Raw genomic sequence first — 22,326 nt, forward strand, 5'->3', positions numbered from 1 at the left:
AACTGATACCATTGGGCCAGTTGTTCCGACTTAAGAATAATCATGCTCAAGAGGGTTTTTCAAATTCATACCAAGCTTTTCCTAATATTCAAATGTACTGCTACTAAGAAAAATGTTTTCTTAATTATTTATCTCAAGATAGAGGCAGTGATACCTGCACTGCTAATCACCCACTGGTAAAGAAATTTGAAGACTCTCTAGTTGTATTTTAATAGCCCTAAATTTTTGGCTCAGATTTAATCTGATCATCTGCAGATAAAGTAGAAAAGATCACAATATGATGCTAACATAATTTCAAATAATCTTTTACAAGAACATTTTTCCTTTGGGATCCTAGGTCAAGACAAATCTCTGAGGTAATTTTCCACAATCCCTTCTTTCAACCAGGATGAATCTTCTTGAAGATCACGGAGACTAAACTCAGAATTGTAACTGCTCTTTTGGTTTAGACATGGCTGGAAGTTCTCCTTCTGTGGTAAAGAGCCAGTTACCATCTTCCACAATCTAATTCCCCAAACACAACCAACAATAAATTTTGATGAATATGGTTAGATTTGGTCAAATTCTTTTTTTCTTTGAAAAAACTGCATATTCACTCATCCACGCTGCTCAGAGCTGCTGATCACGTTAACCTTGCCATACAAATATATAGATCTTTAACCAAAGGAAGTCAAATCAGACAATAATGGGATGTCTCAAACCAAAATGACATTAAATGTTTTTTATTGAACAAAAAACGATAAAACATGGAAGTTGAATTTACTGAGCAAAAGCAGCTCTCCAGGTGAAGCTGCTATACTTTGTGCTAAATAACCTTATGAACTGAGTATACAGAATACATATAATATGCAAGTTATCACAACAGCAAAGGAGAAGGAGTAGAATACAGTGTTTGAAGATAAAATCTGGTCAAGTGACAAATTTTGTTGCTCAAAATTTCTAGCCCTTATCCACCTAAATTCTGTATGGTTCTACATATATATATTCAATATGTGCATACTGAATTCCCATTTTAATGGAAGCTGCTTTTTGGAAGAATTCTTTTCAATTTCACACTTATTTGGTGTGCCACTCAATTTTTTAAAAAAATTATATTTGACATATGTGTGTATGTATGTATACACACTTGAAAAACTCCAAACCCTTGTTTATAAGTAGAAGGTTCATGCTGCTTTTTAAATTAATATTGGTGAATTTAAGCTATTTCTCCTGTGTGTCTAAGAAACTTTGTGTTCTCAATGCACCCACACAGTCAGGTGGGTTGACAGATATGTCAAAAATACTTTATGAAAAGAGGGAGGTAGCTCATGCGAGTTGGCAACCTTTTGTGTATTGTTTCCTGTTCAAGCAGGCTGCCTCCCTTTGATATCTTACAGTCAAAGATGAAAGGAAAACTTTTTACTTTGAAGCCTAGTGAACACAGTTGTACATTTACTATAATCCACCTTCAACTTGGCTTATTGGGTTTACTAATGTAAGATGACAAATACCTTATACCCAATACACAACATTTAAAGAGTACTGAAGAAACATTTTATAGATGATACTTTTTTCATATGTTAAACATCAGCTTCTATGGGATACATTTCCAGAATGGTTGCATTATCACTTTATAAACATTCTAGGCCAAACAAACAGCACAAATAACATCAATGTTGTCTTTTTTCCAATATGTGATCAATTACTGGAGGCTAATCCTAACATATATACTACTTAAGGGGGGAAAAGAAGAGAATTTATGACACATTGCAAAGATAGAACTACAGCATCTTAGTTGTAAAGATGATCTTAAGGTGCAGAAAGAGGGGACTCTCTAGAAGGTGATGGTGTGGTTTCTTCCGGTGGAAAAACTGTGAGTGTGCAAGCACGAATGCCACCAAGGGATTCTGGGAGATCAAAAACCTTATGCCATTCATCTTTATCTGGATCGTATTTCTGCACTATCTCTACCATGCAACGATTATTCCAAGAATACCCCCCAACCACATAGATTTTATTTTCAAAGACAGCGACCCCAACATCACTCTGCCCTCTTAACATGGCAGCAATTGGGGTCCACTGGTCAAGGATAGGTGAATAGTATTCACAGCTTAGGACATCATCATAATCACTTGTTCCTCTGAAGTGATTGCCACCAATGACATAGAGCCTTTCTCCCACTGTACACATGCAATGCAGACCTCTGACAGTGGTCATTGGTGCCTTCTGGATCCATTTGTCAGTATCAGGGTCAAAGCACATGAGCTCCTTTTGGAAAGTATCATGAGTAATTCCTCCTAAAGAATGAAAACAATAGGTGTGAAGTAAATAGATTATTATAGAAATGCAAAAGTAAGTAAAGAAACTCTGTCATAGATAATTTCCAGCCACATATTATGACATATTGCTTATCAATACTGTTCTTAGGACTGCCTTCCCTCTATAAATACATTCTCTGGATTAAAAATAAAGAAAATAACATTTTAATCTTTTTAAAGAACAAAACCATCACTTACATTATTGCAATGACTTTCTCAAATACCCATAGTATTTAAAAGGCTCTGCTGAAGGAAAATATATTTTGGTCACTGATAGAATTGGGTCTGTAGTAACTCCAACTACAAAGCATATCTCACTACTTACTGCCTTTTAGTGGATACCATCTGGGGTGCTGAGCATTGGGCTAGAGCACATTAAATTCCAGGTGCCCATTTCCTCACTTGTCAAAAAACAATATCTACTCTAGTTATTGCATCAGGACTGTGACTATGAAGTGAGATATTTATCAAAATGCTTTGAAAAAGTTGAAAGTCTTGTATAAGTGCAAAAGCTTATAAGAATATTCAGAATTGCTTATGTTTATAGAGGTTTGGTGGGCGGAGTGAGGGTGGATAGTGTTATCTGTTATCAGAATGCATATTTAAAAATCTAAAGAATTAAAATGCTGGCCAGACTCGGTGGCTCATGCCTGTAATCCCAACACTTTGGGAGGCTGGAGTGGGCGGATCACGAGGTCAAGAGATAGAGACCATCCTGGCCAACATGGTTCAACCCATGTCTCTAATAAAAATACAAAAATTAGCTGGGTGGTGGCACACGCCTGTGGTCCCAGCTACTCGGGAGACTGAGGCGGAAGAATTGCTTGAACCCAGGAGGCAGAGGTTGCAGTGAGCCGAGATTGAGCCACTGCACTCCAGCCTGGCGACAGAAAAAAAAAAAAAGAATTAGAATGCTGAATATATGTAGAATTTTATACATGCAGCAATTTGTTGTTGGCCTAATTGAGTCTGTACTATCTACGAAGTGTACTCTTAGATCACATATAAATCAGTCTGTATAATGAAAGTATCAAACTATACCTTCTGTAGACAAGGGAGAGAAGTAAGCTGATCTTTAGTCAAATTATTCAAAGCTTTACTGTCAAGTGGCCAGATGGCAATCACTGTTTTCTTCTGCTTTTAAGAAATATTTTCTCTGTGCTTTATAGAATTCCCAGAAAGCAAAACAGCATTCATTGTTTTGAAAATCAGCTACAGTTTCTAACTACTCTCGATTGGGAAGGTCATTCCGCAATATATACCAGTTATGCCAAAGCATCACACAATCCAGGTGTCATTTTTCTCAGAGGAGTTGGACCTCTCATTATAATGGTACAGTCAGCTGCCCACATAAAATAGATAAATGGTGAAAATCACTGATTAGTGGGAGCATATTTATTACCTGGATGGCTCTTCTAATATAAGACATCCCGTTGTTGCTCATGAATTTAACACCAGAAACCTGCCAATCATATACTACAGGCCTTTCATTGACCCTTACTGATTACAGATTTCATAAGGCAGTGGTCAATCGGGCCACAAATATCGCCTTAACACCTTTGGTCTTTAATAATGTAACTGCTGGCCTGGCATTGGCAGGCGTTCAAATAGGGAAGAATTGTCCTAGGTAGAGTGTCTGGACCAAATGATAATAACCTGACTAACAAAGTCAAATATCAATAGCAGAGGTGGTCATTACATTAAAGTGAGACTTCTTCCTAAATTCTACAGGAGAACAAAGCAGAAAATGGATTAAATAAAAGAAAGAAATTCTACAGTAGGTTGATTTAAACTCCAACAATTTGAGAATAAAAGTTGCTACCTGGACACTGTAAATAAACTACAGGCGTTTCAGATTTTTTTGACAGGAAAAATATATCTGCATGTGCATTAAATACAGATAATCAGCATAGAAATATTTATGCAATGACACCATATTAGAATCCCCTTATAATGCTAAGGAAAAATGAAACCCATATTATGGGCTATCCTGAAAGAGAGAATGAACATTATGCACTATTATGTGTATTGGAAGCATGTTTTATGCATAGGAGAGCTTATATGTTTTATAATGATATACTCCCTCACACAGTTTAGCCAAACCTTAAATAAAATAAATTAATTGTTGCTACAGAAACTATGAACAGTGTTTATTTGAATACAGAGCATGGGGACTGGAAAGCAAAATTTGAAAGCTTTCCAATTTCTTCTAGGTTATACCTTATAACAGGATTGGTTTACTACTATTCTTATAAATTTACAGAATGCTCAAGGCATTCATATGCAAATATACACACAAATACTTTCTAAAATCAACATAAATTACATTTTGGTTATCAATTTTTCTGGATTTTTTTTTTTTTTCTGAGACAGAGTTTTGCTCTGTCACCCAGACTGGAGTACAGTGGGCGAGCTCGGCTCACTACAACCTCCGCCTTCTGGATTTAAGAGATTCTCCTGCCTTAGCCTCCCAGGTAGCTAGGATTACAGACATGCACTGCCACGCCCAGCTAATCTTTTTTTTTTTTTTTTTGAGACAGAGTCTTGCTCTTTTGCCCAGGCTAGAGTGCAGTAGTGCAATCTTGGCTCACTGCAACCTCTGCCTCCAGGATTCAAGTGATTCTCCTGCCTCAGTATTCCAAGTAGCTGGGACTATAGGCACACACCACCATGCCCAACTAGTTTCTTTGTATTTTTAGTAGAGATGGGTTTTCATCATGTTGGCCAGGATGGTCTTGATTTGTTGCCCTGTGTTCCACTCGCCTTGGCCTCAAAAAGTGCTGGGATTACAAGTGTGAGCCACCGCGCCCAGCCTAATTTTTGTATTTTTAGTAGAGACAGAGTTTCACCCTGTTGGTCAGGCTGCTCTCAAACTCCTGATGCCTGAATTATTATTATTACTACCATTATATAGAAAGATAATGCTTAAAAGCTTCTATGTTAAAAGCTTATATGTTATATTTTGTTCATATGATACTTGTTTACCTGAAATATACATCACTCCTCCATACACAGTTCCAGCATGGCCATAGTGGGGCTCACTCATTTTGGCAACATAGGTCCATTCATTTGTTCTTGGATTGTAACATTCTACTGTAGCTGTTAAAAAAAAGGAAATGATGTTTAACTTCAGATTTAACAATTAATTATTTTTATCTTATGTGAAACAGTAATAATATCCAAACACCTGAAACGTATCTATTATAGCTATGAGAGATATGTGAAAGACTTTTGGGGGAGCTCTTATAGTAATTTTTGAGACTATAGTAATAAGATAAACCATTAGTATATGTTACATTAGAACAGTGTAAGAATCTAACACATATCTGTCACTGCAGAAATCACTAAGATTTAATCCATAATCTGCTTACATCTTTATAATTTTACATTTCTCTATTTTCTTTGCTCTAAAAACAGGAAGAAAGGATAAAAAAATCAAAAGGAATGAAAAGCTCCTCAAATCTGGGTCCCATATTGATGGAAACAAACGTTAATACATAAGAAGCAAATTTTACATGGAGAATGAAAGTGTTCACACTACTTGGCTTATGTTCCAAAGCCCACTGCTTTAGTTCATATACAGACTACAAAGTGGACACTAATAATACTTTCTCTACATTTTCTCTTACATTTATTAATTTCTCTACATTTAAACAATACTTTAAAGCTAATAGTTTGTATATACCCACCATCATTGCAGCCAGTACTACTCCTTTTTTTATTGCACTTTAAATTCTGGGGTACTACTCTTAACCTGAAGATGGTTGGCAGCATAATATAGAGTTAGTATCTTTATTAAGAATACTTCCTCTCAGTAATATATTTATCATCTTTAACATAATGTATTTTGAAGACGTGACCTCAACTCATTTAAGTATCTTTCAGTCAGTCTGTTATAACCTCAACAACAGAACAATGTCACAAAGAAAGATGGAAAACGTAATCACTTCTTAAAAGGCAGAAAAGCTATTATGAGAACTCGTCAGAAGCACAAGATCTAGAATGACTTGAAAAGTTCATATTATTTATCACAGACACTGACAACTGCTAATCCAATTTCTTGCATCCCCCAACCCTACTTTTTAAACTAAGAGAACCATAACAACTGCTTAGGGAAGCACTGCACCAAGCTAAAAATGAAATTTAATTCACAAGTTCCCTTGAAGCTTTGGTCAACCATATGATATAGTTCTGGGCAGTGATGGGTAGGTAGAAGTTTATTGAGTGGGACTATTTGATGAAGCCACTAGAATTAGGTTGAACTACTTGCAAGCAAATGCAATCCTGATGAATCAACCTTTCAATGAGATTCTCCACTTAAAAAAAAACATAACATGGTCACAGACAAAACACACACACACAGTTTTCCAGAGAAAGAGAGAGACTACTTTTCCACTCTATTCAAAAATTTCATTTCATCATCAAATTCACAATGCAATGTATGCTTTTCTCCTCCAACCATGCCTATATCATATTACTTCTTGTATCTCTCTGCCGACTCCCTTTTCCACTTTAGCTTTGAATTTTCAGTCTTATTTGAAAAGCTTTTACTATTCTCATTTTTACCTACTGCTTTGTTGGCTTTGTTCATTGTTTTATGCCTGGATCCTTGCCAATTCTATTTCTTTTAAACCCTATTTCTAAAATTAATAACAAGTTAAACAGCCACATGGCCCAATACTGTTTTTAACTATTTCTAGTCACTGGATGCCTTTTCAAACGTTCATTTCCATTTGACTTTAGTATGACTTTTACCTAACTGACAAGCAAAATCCTACATTATTATTATCTCTCCATGTATATTTATTATCTCTCTCTCTTTTGCTCATGTGCTCTCTTTCTCTCTCTCTCTCCACCTAACAGAAAACCTAGGGCATTGATTGTCACTTGACACTAGTGCAGTCATTAATGGGATGGTTTCAGAAGTAATTAAACCATACATCCTATCTGAAACAGGGTCTAAAAAGACTTCGAGAGATCATCTTCTCCATCTTCTTGAAGCCAAAGACAGGACTCACTATAGTTTTACCCTTTTCTTAATGCAGGACTCTGTCTTAAACTTTGAAATTTTGGATTTTAACTATCGGTTCTTATGTTTAATTCAAACTGTTCTGATGTGATTTGCATGAGTTTCTTCTTCTTCTTTTTATACTGGAGTTAGAATTTGAATACTTACGTACTTTTATTGCTAATCGTATTTTCCTATATAGAAAGATAATTCCTCTGTCAGTGACTTAATTGCATTTTTCCCTAATAGTGGTTATAAGAATTCATCTATACTTTCTCATACAGGAGACCCTCAGCGTAAGATAGCTATTAACCACCTACAACAAAATTACTATATAATAGTTTGTTATCCCTAAACTTTTTTCCAGCTAAAAACCTATCTCCTTTAGCTGTTTCAGCCATTTAATTTTTATTGTCAACTTTTATTGTCATGCAATTCTCCATGCAGAATTGCTATTGTTGTCAGTAAAATCAATAGTATTTTCTTTTTTAATGGAATACATCTAATTAAAAAGTAGATACACATGCTCTTATTTCTATCTTCCATATTTACAAGACACTCAGATATAGGTGAGTACCAACAATTCTGATGGGAAGAGGGAGCAAGGGATGATGCAAGGCACAAAGCAGTGCTTCAATCACAGTCTATGAGAGTTGGAAATGGTAAGGAGGCAACTGGAAAAATCTACAGCAGATAGCAGCAAACCTCAGTCCATAGGCCAAATCTAGTCTACTTCCTGTTTTGTATGGCCCACAAGATAAAAATATGAATGATTTTATATTTTTTATACATTGAAAATGAATCAAAAGACTATTTTGTAACTTGAAAAAAATTCTATAAAGTTCAAATTTCAGTGCTCATAAATAAAGCTTTACTGGAGTATAGCCTCACTCATTTGTTTATGAATTATTTAGGGATGTTTTACACTGCAACAGGAGAGTTGATTTCTTATGACAGAGATTGAATGGCCCACAAAGCTGGAAAGAGACTCCTTCTGGCCCTTTACAGAAGTTTGCTGACCCCTAATCTAGAGAATTAACTTTAGTAGTCTAGTGGTCTAGTGTTTACATTGAAGAATCTCTCCAATTTAATAATTTTACTTAGGCTGGTTATCTCACATATATCAGGAGTTCTTATTTTCCAAGATAATTCCATGGGAATCCAGAATTGGTCCCAGAAGATGATATGGAATTTACTTTTTCCTTAAGATTAGGAAAGAGATTAGGCCTGAAGAAAATCATTTGAACAGTGATGGCTCCCATAGACAGGAGATGGACTCTAGAAACATAGAGTGCTAGTGAGTGATCAAGAAACCCCCAAATCCTTTGGGGGGCATAGAGGCATTTAATAATTGTAGTAGTTTTATTGTACATTTACTTGAAAAACATCTAACATGTTTTCTATAAGTTATTTCATTATTTGAAAGCTTGACTTATTAATATTTAACTGAAAGTGAAAGATATTAGAGCTGTCATATTTTTCTTCAATATACAAAACCTCAGTGTAAGATTGATTTCTTATATGACACAATTTTGAAAGATGCCAGACATAACTGACTCCTTTTGCACTTAAGTGACAGCTACTCTAAGCTTCCCCTAGTTTCCCATTGTAACCAGTGTCAAAGGAAAGCGTCATTTCGAAGGAATTATATTTCAACACTAAATCAGATGAGCACAGGTGTGCTAGGCTAGTGCGTGCACATGCACATGCACACACACAGTCTTTTTTTGATGTACAATGGGCCTAGGTTTCCTTTGGTCCAAGTACCCCATGAAAAGATTTTAAAAGGCCAAATACATTAAAGTTATCTAAAGAGTCTTGCAAATGTTGCTACTGTTTTCTTTTTTAAATTTTTAATTTTTGTGGGTACACTGTAGGTGTATGTTTTTATGGGGTACATGAGATGTTTTGATGCAGGCATGGAATGTATAATAATCACATCACAGAAGATGGAGTATCTATCCTCTCAAGCGTTTATCTTCTGTATTACAAATAATCCAATTATATATACTCTCAGTTACTGTAAAATGTACAATTAGATTATTATTGAACACAGTCACCCTGTTGTGCTACCAAATACTAGGCCTTATTAATTTATTCTATTTTTTGTACCCACTAAATTTTTCTTTTTATAATTATATACAGGCAATGGTTACTGTATGAAATGATATACTGGTACCAATCGACCTGTTAAATTGTTAAATGACTTTCCCAACAATTGCCTTTTCCTGCCACCCATTGGCATCACGTTCTGTTTACATAGCATATGAACATGCCAACTTAATCAGTTATAATGGGAATGTTAATTTATTATAACATGTTAGCATGTGCATTGAATGGGGAATTCTATTTTAGAAAGCACTTGTAGGGCAGGGAAAATGTTAAAAACTCAGTTTCTGGCAGGAACATTCAGAAATATATGCAAGAGTTTCTTTAGAATCAAAATCTGCTATTCTGCAAAAACAATGGGTCCAAGAAAATGAAATGCCAACTAACACAAATTCACTTTTTATTTATATAAAAAGAAACGATCAATAGATAGAATTCAGGAAATCTCATAAAGGTTATTCTTTGGGAGAAATTCCATTTTTTAAACAAAAACAAATCTATAAGGTCATGATAGATTTGTAATCTATAGATCATTTCAAATGGAATAAACTATCAAATAATTGGATGATAACTAGAATTCAGGTTCTTGGTATAGATGGTTGTGCCTGTATTATAATCACATGTGCATTTTTTAAAATGCAGTTTATGAAAAAAGATTAAAATGAACCTATATTTACCATTAGAGGGGAAATTTTTGAGTCATTATCCTTAGGTTAAGCTTTAGGGATTTTATTTCTAAAGCCTAAATATAAATTTATGAATATCCCAAGAAAAGCATGATTCCCTAGTTTATTTTCCCTTTCAAAATGAAATACAGAAAACTATTTTTAATCAGAGATGGAGGGGTGGTTTCAGAAGGTCAGGAGCAAAGAAACCTGTATATGAGCCACTTGCCCAACAGAGTGGTCTATTTATAGTTCCTAGATGGGTATACCATAGGAGGAACTCAAAGAGGGTTGGGAAAAGTTCAAAAAAAAAAAAAAAAGAAGAAGCATCTAGTGTCTTGGTTTTATGTAATGACTCTCCTTGGCCTGAAGATTAGAAACTCCCAGAAGAATAAGGCTTCTAATTATTATTAGGAACTACATGTTGAATACTTAGTAACTGAAGGGTATATTAACAGGGTTGATAATATCAACAAGCAGGGACCGACTTTGAAAATTGGAGCTATTTCCTTTGAGAAAAAAAGACTGCCCAGGTTGACGACCTATTATTTGTGAACTCTTGAAGATTATCTTATATAGGGATTTTCTAAAAAAACAACCAAGTCACTACTTGCACCTTCTAGATACTACCAGATACCACAAATTTAAAATATAATAATGTGAAAATAATGTGTGTGGGTTGACTGAGGAGGCCTAAAGGACAATCCTACACTAAGGCCACTTATACCTCAAGTGCTTTTAAAAGTCCAATTATTAAAATATATTGGAAAACCTACGCAGTTCGTGATCATGCAACATGGTCCAACAATCTAGAAAGTCTGATCTTAGAAAAAAATATCATTGTAACAACAAAGTAAAACACTTTGCGTTTAAAAGATCAGGAAAAAGACCATGTCACTAACAAGAAAGGGTTTTATAAACAGGAAAATGCAAGAGCTGAGAACAGTTATTCTTTTCCCTGATAAATAGCTTAGTCTCAAACACATTAAACTATCTTTTTTTCTTAGAATATTAAAAAAAATAAAGATTCTGATAATTACTCTGAGCTTATCCAAAGCCAATGCCAGTATTTTGAACTTTCTCAGCTCTATGGAGCCTGGAATACTGGTCAACTACAAGGACTCTATTTATAATAGAGAACAAAAGAAGTGAAAACAAGGCCAAACAATAATGGTAATGACAGATATATACGTCGTAACATAAAAGGTGGACTTCCTGCCTTTATTTTTGGAAAAGTTATACTACCCAATTTTATCTGAAATAATGAAATTTTACCTTTTAGGGTTAATTTATATGGCCAAAATACTTCTATATCAAAGTATGTTTATGACCAATCATACACTGGGAAGACAAAAAAGTGACCATCAAATAAAGCATACCAGATGGGTTTATGGTGAAGAAAACTATCTGATATTATATCAAGAGAATGATTTTTAAAACTAACAGTCATAAATCATAATATTCACGGTGAATAAACTTTGGATAATGTTGAACTTTGTACATTTAATCTACAAAGAAAATTATCTATGTGGCCTCTAATAGATAACAAATTTTGTAAAAGAAGAAACAATGAAAGTTGTCTGTAATGAAGGACTGTAACCTGTTCAGTAAAATATCATGTGGGCTTTTAAAAATAGAAAATGAGAAAACATGCCAAACTTCTATCCAAGACTTTGGATAAATTAGCTGATTATACTTTTTAGATGAACCCTCAAGATGAAGACCACATACACTGCACAAGTAAAATACTCTACAATATATTCATATATTTATAAGATACAATTTGTTCCTTCATCAACAATATATATGCCCAGATAAGGCATAGAGGTGGTCTCCAATATTTTCTCAGAAAAGATAGTTTTAAAATGAAACCCTAGCTACATTTTTATCTAATTTTTACAGGACTGCTTATTTTATGATTTAATAAGAATTTCTGGGTGAAAAAAATTGTCTCTATGTTTAATATAAATGCACACTTACGCAGTTCACCTGCTGCATTTCGCCCACCAACTGCATACAGATATCCTTTGAGGGCACTTAGGTGGAAGAAGGTGCGCTTTTCATTTAAAGATGCAACTTGCATCCATTTATTGTATCGAGGATCAAATCTGAAGACTGTATCAACTGCTGTTTTTCCTTTTGTGTCATAATTACTCTGTCCACCAACAACATAGAGAAAATTTCCAATGACAGCGATGCCATGCTGGTACCTTGGGGCATCCATAGGGGCTAACGATTTCCACTCATGGGCCTTTTCATCATACATGCGCAATTCTTTACTGACAACCAGCTGCTGCCTCAGCACTCCTCCTAGTGTAACCAAGTGAGTGGTGTCAGACCTAATGGCAGTCCTGTCTGACTGCATAACTGGCTGCATGTATGGCATCATTTGGTAATTGCTGGCTTCCAAAAGCAAATTCACACAAGTATTGTCAGTTCTCATGAAATCCACCGTTTGCACGTAATTAATGAGCTCCTGAGGTGTCATCAGTGGAAATCGTATGTTCTTCATTAATTTTGCAGCAAAGTCCATCCGAGGCTCTTCCAGGCGAAGCCAACGACAGGTAGCCTTAAAGAGCTCAAGTTCAGTACAGTGCTTAAGGCTATTACTGGAAAGCACAAAGGCAAGACGCTCAAAAGGGAGTTTCAAGAACTCCCCTGTGCTCAGCAATGCAGGAAAATTCTTCAAGACGAAACTGTTAATGTATTTATCCACTTCAGTCAGATTGTAGGTGTTGGCAATCCGTCCAACTTCAACACAATTGTCTAAAGTGACCTATTAAGCCAATTTAAAAAAAATTAAAACATGACTACTTTCATGACACTCACATCTTGATAGCACAAACACCTGCTCTAGAATAAGAATAAATTGTGTTTTTAATGTCCATATAGTTACAAATAAGGATTCTTATCTAAATGTGTCAATGATCTACATACATATAATTTGCAAACCACCTTTACCTAATCCAGTGGAAGGCTGACTACAAGAAAATGACGAGGGCGGGAAGGGAGGTGTGTCAAGATGGCCAAGAGAAGCCAGCACCAGAATGCAGCTCCCCAGCGAATGAGACCAGAGGGCTGGAGGACTTCACGATTCCAAACGAGGTGTAGATTCATTTCTGTGGGACTGATAGGGCACTGAAATTAGGCCCAAGGAAGGAGCTACAGGGCGAGAGCCACCCGGGGGGCAAATCAAGACGGGGGGCATGTCCACACCTGAAACGTGCAGCCAGCTGGGAGGGTTGGGGGACTTAACCCCCTCGGTGCTCCGTTTCGGATCCTGTGCTTACCTCATCCCTCCTGCAACCTAGGTCGGTGAGAGCCCTGCCAGCCAGTGGGGTACCATGGGTAGTCAACGCAAATCTGAGCAGCGGCTACCACCAGGTGAGGCAAGTTGTCGCAGGGATCTGGGCAGGAGTTTGGACTAACGCCAGAGGGGCCGACCATCCAAAAGAGGGAAGCAGAGTTGAAAGCAGGGAAACAGACCAAAAAGCCTGGCAGGCCCCACCTCCACAGAACTCAAACTGAAGCCCTTGCTAGAGAGCTTGGCAGCAAATACACCAGCTTGATCCCAACCAGGAAGATCCAGCTGGGAAAGGAGAGATGCCATTGGGAAGGCGGGGCTAATCTCATCTTCAAACAAACCCCAGGGAAGGACCACCCACTCAACAACCTGACTGAACCCAAGAGAGCCCAGCCACGCCCTCTGCAGGCCAAAAAATATACAACTCCAACCTCAACAGAAAAAAACATCCACTCAGACACTCCTCCTGAAATCACCAACTTCAAAGATTAAAGGGAGATAAATTCATGAAGATGGGAAAAAAACAGCGCAGAAAGGATGAAACCATCAAAGAACAGAACACTTCTTCTCCTGACAGGGATCACAACTCCTCACCATCAAGGGAACAAAAAAAGAGAATGAATCTGACGAATTGACAGAAGCAGGCTTCAGAAGGTAGGTAATAACAAACTTCTCTGAGTTAAAAGACCATGTTCTAACCCAATGCAAAGAAACTAAAAACCTTGAAGAAATGTTAGATGAAATGCTAACTAAAATAACCAGCTTAGAGAAGAACATAAACGACTTGATGGAGCTGAAAAACACAGCACGAGAACTTTGTGCAGCATACACAAGTTGCAACAGGCAAATTGATCAAGCAGACGAAAGGATCTCAGAGATAGAAGATCAAATCAATGAAATAAAATCAGAAGGCAAGATTAGAGAAAAAAGAGTGAAAAATAATGAACAAAGCCTCCAAGAACTATGGGATTCTGTGAAAAGACCTAATCTACGCTTGATCGATGTACCTGAATGTGATGGGGAGAATGAATCCAAGCTGGAAAACACTCTTCAAGATATTATCCAAGAGAACTTTCCCAACCTAACAAGGCAGGCCAACATTCAAATCCAGGAAATACAGAGAACACCACAAAGGTATTCCTGAAGAAGACCAACCCCAAGGCACATAGTTGTCAGATTCCCCAGGGTTGAAATGAGGGAAAACAATCCTAAGGGCAGCCAGAGAAAAAGGTCCAGTCATCCACAAAGGAAAGACCATCAGACTCAGAGCGGATCTCTCAGCAGAAATCCTGTAAGCCAGAAGGGAGTGGGGGCCAATATTCAACATTCTTAACGAAAAGAACTTTCAACCCAGAATTTCACATCCAGCCAAACTAAGCTTCATAAGTGAAGGAGAAATAAAATCCTTTATGGACAAGCAATTGCTGAGAGATTTTGTCACTACAAGACCTGCTTTACAGGAGCTACTGAAGGAAGTACTAAACAGGGAAAGGAACAACCAGTACCAGCCACTGAAAAAATGTACCAAATGGTAAAGAATAATGACTCAATGGAGGAGCCACATCAATTAATGGGCAAAACAACCAGCCAGTAACAAAATGGCGGGATCAAATTCAAATATAACAATACTAACATTGAATGTAAATGGCCTAAATGCCCCAATCAAAAGACACAGACTGGCAAACTGGATAAAAAGTCAAGACCCATCAGTGTGCTGTATTCAGGAGACCCATCTCACATGCAAAGACTCACATAAATGAGTCTTACATTTCCTTGATATAAATTATTCTATTATAACCAAACAACCTTCATAGTCTTCCTAAAGCCTCTTCCAACATCTTAACATTGCGAGTGGTATTCTCATTAACATACTGGTCCTCACTCCTGCTGTACTATTCAGATTATATCTGATGTGCCAAAACACTGTCATCAACATAATTTGATATTTTAATGGAAGATTTCATCTGAAATGTAGGATTTTTTGAAGATCAGTGTTTTACACAAAGAAATTCTTATTTAGAAAAAAATGAGTGCCTGCTTTTTTCTTTTTTTTTTTTTAAGGCTAGCCAACTGAAGCAGTAGGAGTGAAGAAGGAACAAAGGAATCTTTAACTGGTTGTGATCAGTTAGGTGTAAACACCACTGCACTCAGACCAGCCAGTATCTGCTGTTGTACTCTCGAGGGAAATGCAAAGACTAAGAAATCTGGCAAAACTTTGGGGAACTCCTTAGCCATTCAGTGTACCAAATTCTACTTGGTGCTATCAAGTTTATTAAAATGGCAGTCTGATATCTAGTATAATCAATGCAGAAAATGAAATAAGGTCCACAGAATAAGACTGGGAAGAAATCAAACAAGCTACTTTATGGGGCAGAGGAGGTACAAGTATCTTCTCTCAAGCCTCCTTCCACAGATGAGATGTTCACAGGACACAAAGAAGAGACAGTTTGGTAAGAACAAAGGGATAATTGAATAACAAACACCTCTCTCTCTTTCAGTTTTTGTCTTTCTTCAGTTTCTATATGCTATTTGAGGTGAATGCCACTGGTGTCTCCAGCCTGAAAAATCAAAGTCTCTTATTTCTTTGCATTTTGAATGCACTTTCTTTATTGAATGGAATTTTAGTCATTACAATGGCTTTTGTGAGGTTGAAGTGGTTTGAGCCCAGGCTAGGCCTCTTCTTCCCAGACAGAGTCCCAGGTGGTAGATGGGCAAGAATGGGTGTTCAAGGTTATAGGCGGGATATTTAGAATATTTAACAACCACACAACATGGGTATCAACCAAGCAGAATGGACGTCCAATCATAAGCAACAGGTGTAGCCATTAGGAAGTAAGGAGTGGTTTGAGGAGGAGGGAAAGAGTTTTGATTCACTTTTAATTTTAATTATCTATACAATTTGTCTCTAACTTCCATTAAATTGCCCTCAAAGGTGAAAAAAGTATCTTAAAAATCATGTCTGTTAATCTTTATGGATAAATACAATTTGGATAAAATGAAGAATGTGAAATATATGTACTATACAGGAAATCCTGAGTAATTTAGTAATGGAAGCAAAGCAAAAGAAAGTATCTTCTCCAATGACTTAATTCTTTTTGTTTTTCTTTTGAGAGAAACACATTCTCCCTATTCCTCTGTCTTTTGTCTCCTTCCCACTTATGTACCTCCTTTATTTTCTGTCTCCAACTCTTCACCACCTCCAGTCACCTCAATAAATTTCTCTCTAATTCATTGTGAGCTCCCCACCTCATTACTGATAACGAATGTGCAGGTGGAATCATTAATATAACTGCATCAAGGGAGAAAACACAATTTTAAAAAATTATTTTGAGAAAGATTATCCCCAAGTCTAAAGTCCAATTACATCTTCATTCTCTCATTAAAAAATACTGTTATATAAACATAAAGTGGTTTCTTTCTTATTTTTATTGTTTTGTTCATTCTATATATTTGTATATTTAAATTGCAATCTTTTAAGTTCAATTGCAGATGCCCTATTTCAGCAACCTAACATTAAATTAGACTGTTCTGTGAACTAGCCTAAAATCCTCCATAACAATAGTTCCCATGGGGCAAATGGTAGATGCTAAAAATTTCAAATTGCAAACAAAGGATAAACAAAAAACTTACACAACTTTCTGATAAACTAGGGAATGGGTGCACAGTATTTAACATGTTGTAGTTATACAATGTCCTAAGGAAAAAAACCAATGCAATTTTTATAGGTAAAACTAAACAAAGGCAATTTTCCATTATCTCCATAGTATATAAAAGGGGTTTTAGTTTTACAGAAACTTTTACTTACTATGCTTTATATATATCCTTCATTGCCATCCTTCTGGATGTATTCCATTATCCTTTTTTCCATAACTCCCAAGAAAATAGCATAGCAAAAACGAAAGTGCCACATCCTATAAACTATAATACTAATTACCAGCCTACATAATACTGCAAAGGATGGCAAAATTAGAAGGGAGGTTGGTTCTTGTTCTATTCAGACTGATGTTTTGTTATAGAAAACTGGTATCTCTATCCCACCAAAGGTAAGTGTGGCTTTACTACTGAGTCCAAAGTTATCATTCAAAACTAATATATAAATATTTTCTGGGTAATTTACTGATTTACATTGTATGTACCACTGTTTCTCTTCATCCACACAAATGATTGAGAATAGGATAGAACAAAATTGTATTAGAAGGGAAGTTTTCTGTCTAAAAGTTCAAACTCAAATAGTGTTTTGGTTATGTGAACTATAATCTCACTATATCATTAAAAACATAAAGCCTATTTCCTCTAAAACATCTGATTTCAGCACACAGTTCTTAAACATGAGAATATTATGTTAAAATTTATCTATAATAACTTAGCTCATAGAAGAACTTCAAAAAGTACTCCTTTAAAAAATATACTATCTTAAGACTCTCAGGTTTTATAAGTAGAAAATGCACTGGGCTACTATTTTTCCTTTTTCACTTGATTGCTGAGAAGAAAAGGGGAAATAAATAGAGCAAGGCCGAACATAGGTTTCACTAAAAAACAAAATGCATGAAAGAAGGGTAAAGGAAAACTTGGATTTTGCATGTTCCTGGAACTAATAATCTGCCAGATTTTCTCAGAAAGTACCATGGATTCTAAGAAGGAAGAGATTCCAGCTCTAAAACCACACAGGCATATCCTCTGCAAAAAGGATGAAGGACAAGTAAGGTAGAATAATGCAAAAAAAAGAGGTAATTCCTAAAAGTTCATAGGCAAGAAAATTCTAAAACTCAGAAGTAGTAGTAAACTCTACCACAAGTAATCTTTGCTAGACAGAAGCCTCTTCTCCATTAGAAACAGGTTTTAGGATGTCTGCAAAGGATGACAAAATAAAGGACATGATATTTAAGGCAATATTAAGTGTTTATAAAAATGAAGACATTTCTAAATTCTTAAACAATTATAATAAATGTTTCAAAATAGGTGAAGGAACCAACAGTCTAATTACTGGAAATTTGTCAGAATTACAAAGTTACTATGGCCTCATCTTTAATTAAAATCGCTTTAAATACAGTTATCTAGAACAAGATTATTTTCTATTATTTTGATAATAATATTACTATAATTTTTTGTATTGTGTATTATCCAGTTTGGTCCTTTTATTTCAGGTAAATCACAATCAATATCTGAAGTTCTGAGTACTAAACTTCTGTATTAGAGGATAGGAAAACAATGTCTCTTGTTAATGATTAGTTCCAAAGCAATCATGGTGCTTTCCCTAGTTTGGCTCAGGATGACTATGTGTTGCTAAGATCAGTGTAAAGAAATGTTAAGAGTCTATAAATGCAAGCTTTATGTGTTACTACTAAATTAAATTCTGGACTTGAGGCATTCTGAAAAACATATTCAACACAATTCATTTTTCCTTGAAATGGAATTGTTATATGATGCCAGTGATAGAACCAGAGGTGAGATCCTAATAGCTCTTGAGGGGATGGGCCTTGTATAATCAAATTAAAATAAAATTTAGCACCTAAATTCAGCAATGGAGGCAAGCAATAGTACAGGAATTAACCAACTTCACTTGGGCTACTTATGCAATAGAGAAGACAATACAAGTCAACAATATAGCACCATGCTGCCATAAAACCCTTATAAGTAGCACTTAGTTTAAATTTCATAAGTAACTGTGAGATATAGTCTGAGTTTTCTAAAATGAAAACAAACATATAAAAAACACACTTTCAATAGGCCAGTTAAATTAGTTATTGGCTGACTTTGCAAGATAGTAAGTACCTTAATAATAAAATAATTAAGGCATATTCTCTTGAAAGTTAACGTTTTAAAGAAGGCTCCATGTTCAAAAAATGTAAGTTGTAAAGATCTGACAGCAATATTTACCTATATTAAGACTGATATGAGTTAAAAACAATTATAGAAAACTATCCATCAACATAATGAGTTAGAAAATATACCAAAAAATTATTATTGCCAGAATTCTTAATCAGAAAAACAAGCTCCAAAACCTCTCGAGGTCTTGGCAATATTTCTGTCCAATGTAGCCATTTATCTTCCCAGAAGTAAAATTCAAGGGTCTCAACTAAAATAAAACACTCTCTTCAGGAACTGGGTGATTTCCACTAAGTAATTCATTGATTGGTAGTTGTATGCACCCTATCTTATCTATTTTAAAAAAGCTAAACGCTATTCAATAGGTGATATATTTCTATGGAATCAAGACTCATATTCTTACAGATTTGCCCATAGGTATTAGTTCTTCTTGAGATATAGATCCCACATTTAAAGAAGACATTTTAAAGAGTTCTAGAAGCTCAGAGTACTTTCCCATTGAATTACATTTAAGAAGTCTGCTTGTATAAAGTCATTAAGGTGAATAAAACCAGATTATGGTATATACCATTATCAAACAGTTAAAGTATATATCTTTATCAAATGTTATTAGTATCTAATGTCATATGATTACATAGATGCTTTTTTATTAAATAATTCTATTTCATAAAAATGCACCTGTTTCAATCTCATCTTGCTTACAGACCATATACTATAAGAGACATCTCTCTAGTGGCAAGTTTCACATGCTTGCACAGCCGATTTTATGAGTCCTAATCTAAACACGTTACATCAGAGTCTACCACAGGATAAGTCAGATTTGAAAATATCTTACCCCAGATATGAGAAATACTTTACAGAAGTCCAAAACTGGCAGAATCTGTAGAAAACTGGCAGCTTCCAGCGTGTCTTGAAGGTTGTCCATATTAAGAGAAAGCTTTGCAGTATAAATGAAATCAATAATTTTCCTTAGACCAACTTTGCTCACGCCATGAAGTTTAATGCACATTAAATCTTGTTCTTTCATTCCACCTTAAATAAAAGGACATTCAATTAAATGAAGGTGGATAATTATGGCCAAACTCACTTCTGCTGCTAATTAGATGCAATAAAATTAAAGGCAGTCTTATTTTATATAAGCAATCATATTAGAGTCAGTCTGCTGTACATTTTATGGTTTTAAAAAAAAGTACTTAAAAAGGATAATCTCTATACTAATGGAGGTCATATATGATGCAAGTGCTTCCAAAATGTTCTCACTTCCTATCTTGATTTGGAGTAAAGATTGTATTAGCAAGACACAGAGTCTCTGATGGCCCACTCAGATATGAGCTTGAGAAAGAAAAGCTTGAGATAAAGATGGACAGTATGAAAAAAGTACATCAATTTTCCATGTTAAAACAGCACCACTGAAAACCATGCATACTGTTGTATACTCCTTTTGAAGCTGTTTCCAAAATAACTAAATTTCATGTTAGAAATAGATTTAAGCATAGATTTTTTATATTGTTTTAATCTGGTTTCAGAGTTTTAAAAGGCAAACTACCTGTGAACATAGCCTTGAAGTAATCACTAGCAGATGCCATCATAACTCTATGCACAGGAAAAGCATCATCAGTGTCACCTGGCATCAGGGTCACATCACAAAGCAATCCTTCAAGTCGAAGCTGGTCAAAGCCCTACAACAAGAACATGAGTTGAGTCACTAATTAAGGCAAAATGAGGTTACAAATCTTTGTGTGCTAAAAATCCGTTTGAATATTAATGTAGGGCAACATATTTGGAACATAAAGCCAACAGAATAATTACTCAGAAGAAGAAAAATTAACTGCACAACTTTCCTGATATATGACAATGTATATTTTCTTTCACTGTAGGAATAAGATGAAATTAAAACTAATTTAGGATAAAAAGGATTAGGTGTATATACATTTGCTTATTTACACAATCATCAGTTTTTACCTTATTTTGAAAAATAATTACAATGTGCACTTCTATTTTCCCATCTGCAGAATGAGTATTAGACTGTTCATTCCTTTTCACGATAATTTAATAGTCCCATTATAGTGCTTGACTGAAGCTTCTTGGTTTTGTTTTGTTTTAGGGGAGGTTAAGAAAGAAAAGTAGAGAGCAACTGTATTAAGTACACAATAGAATTCTTTCTACTAATTGTATTGTTTCATCTTTTTGAGAAGCCTATACTCTGTACATTGCTGCTGCCTGACCAATTATCTTTCAAGTGTCACGTTTGAGATTTAATTATCTTTGTTTGGGGGATGGGGGAGGAAAACCCAGGAAACCAGGGTTTTCTTCCCCCATCCCCCAAACAAAGATATTTTTGTGTGTGTGTGTGAGACTTAATTGTCTTTTTTGTGAGGCTTAATTGTCTCCAAATACCTAAAGGTTTAGTGGAGAATTAACAGGCTAGCAGCCACAATTCAGAGGAGAGATAGAGCTCTGGTGAGAAGAATCCCTGTTGATTAGCTTTTCCAATACACCCTGATGGTCTCAACGAATGACAAATTGACAGTTGTTCTATTGATATAAGTCGGAAGAATGACAGTCACTTTTAAGATTATAACAGGTTGAATCTACAACATATGCATATTTCAAAACATCATGTTTTTCATTTTTTATCTTTTATTTTTAATTTTTGTGGGTACACAGTAGATGTATGCTTTAGGGACGGATACTCTATTTACCATGATGTGATTAAAATATCATGTTTTATGTGGTAAATTATATATAATCTTTATTTGTCAATTAAGAATAATGAATAAAAAAGATATAACAGGCACCAAAAGGGGACAATATACAATTTAATAATGATGCAAAAAATGAAAATTTTGGCAAGATTGAATCTGTAGTTTCAAATATAAATGTTTCATTACAAAAAATCAGGAAGACAGGTACACAAATGCTTTCCAATAATGTAATACAATAAGAACCAATAGCATGGGTTACTCTGTCCCCTTCATATTTTAATGATTTCAAATAAAAGATTATGTTTCACAGATTTAAAGAGCAAAAGGCATAACATACTAATAATGCAGTTTTAAAAATATTGATCTTACACATATGTGTAATATTAACCCCAGTTAAGCTTTTCATTTTAAT

The 22,326-nt window shown here is 35.3% G+C and overlaps 1 protein-coding gene across 20 annotated transcripts in view; it reads right to left on the reverse strand.

The window, feature by feature from the left end:
* Positions 1 to 706: 706 nt before the first annotated feature.
* The window catches only part of KLHL13 (kelch like family member 13), a 191,155-nt gene continuing 169,535 nt past the window's right edge, over positions 707 to 22,326 (reverse strand). For all 20 annotated transcript variants that reach the window (XM_035289795.3, XM_054251527.2, XM_078362534.1 and 17 more), the window contains 5 exons: positions 20,756 to 20,888; positions 20,045 to 20,241; positions 12,060 to 12,855; positions 5,283 to 5,396; positions 707 to 2,276 (listed from right to left, as the gene is read on the reverse strand). In XM_035289795.3, coding sequence (XP_035145686.1) covers positions 1,789 to 2,276; positions 5,283 to 5,396; positions 12,060 to 12,855; positions 20,045 to 20,241; positions 20,756 to 20,888 — 1,728 coding nt within the window. In that variant the 3' untranslated portion in view covers positions 707 to 1,788. The remainder of the gene's footprint in view (positions 2,277 to 5,282; positions 5,397 to 12,059; positions 12,856 to 20,044; positions 20,242 to 20,755; positions 20,889 to 22,326) is intronic.

Source organism: Callithrix jacchus, chromosome X (assembly GCF_049354715.1).
Source record: "Callithrix jacchus isolate 240 chromosome X, calJac240_pri, whole genome shotgun sequence".
Taxonomy (NCBI): domain Eukaryota; kingdom Metazoa; phylum Chordata; class Mammalia; order Primates; family Cebidae; genus Callithrix; species Callithrix jacchus.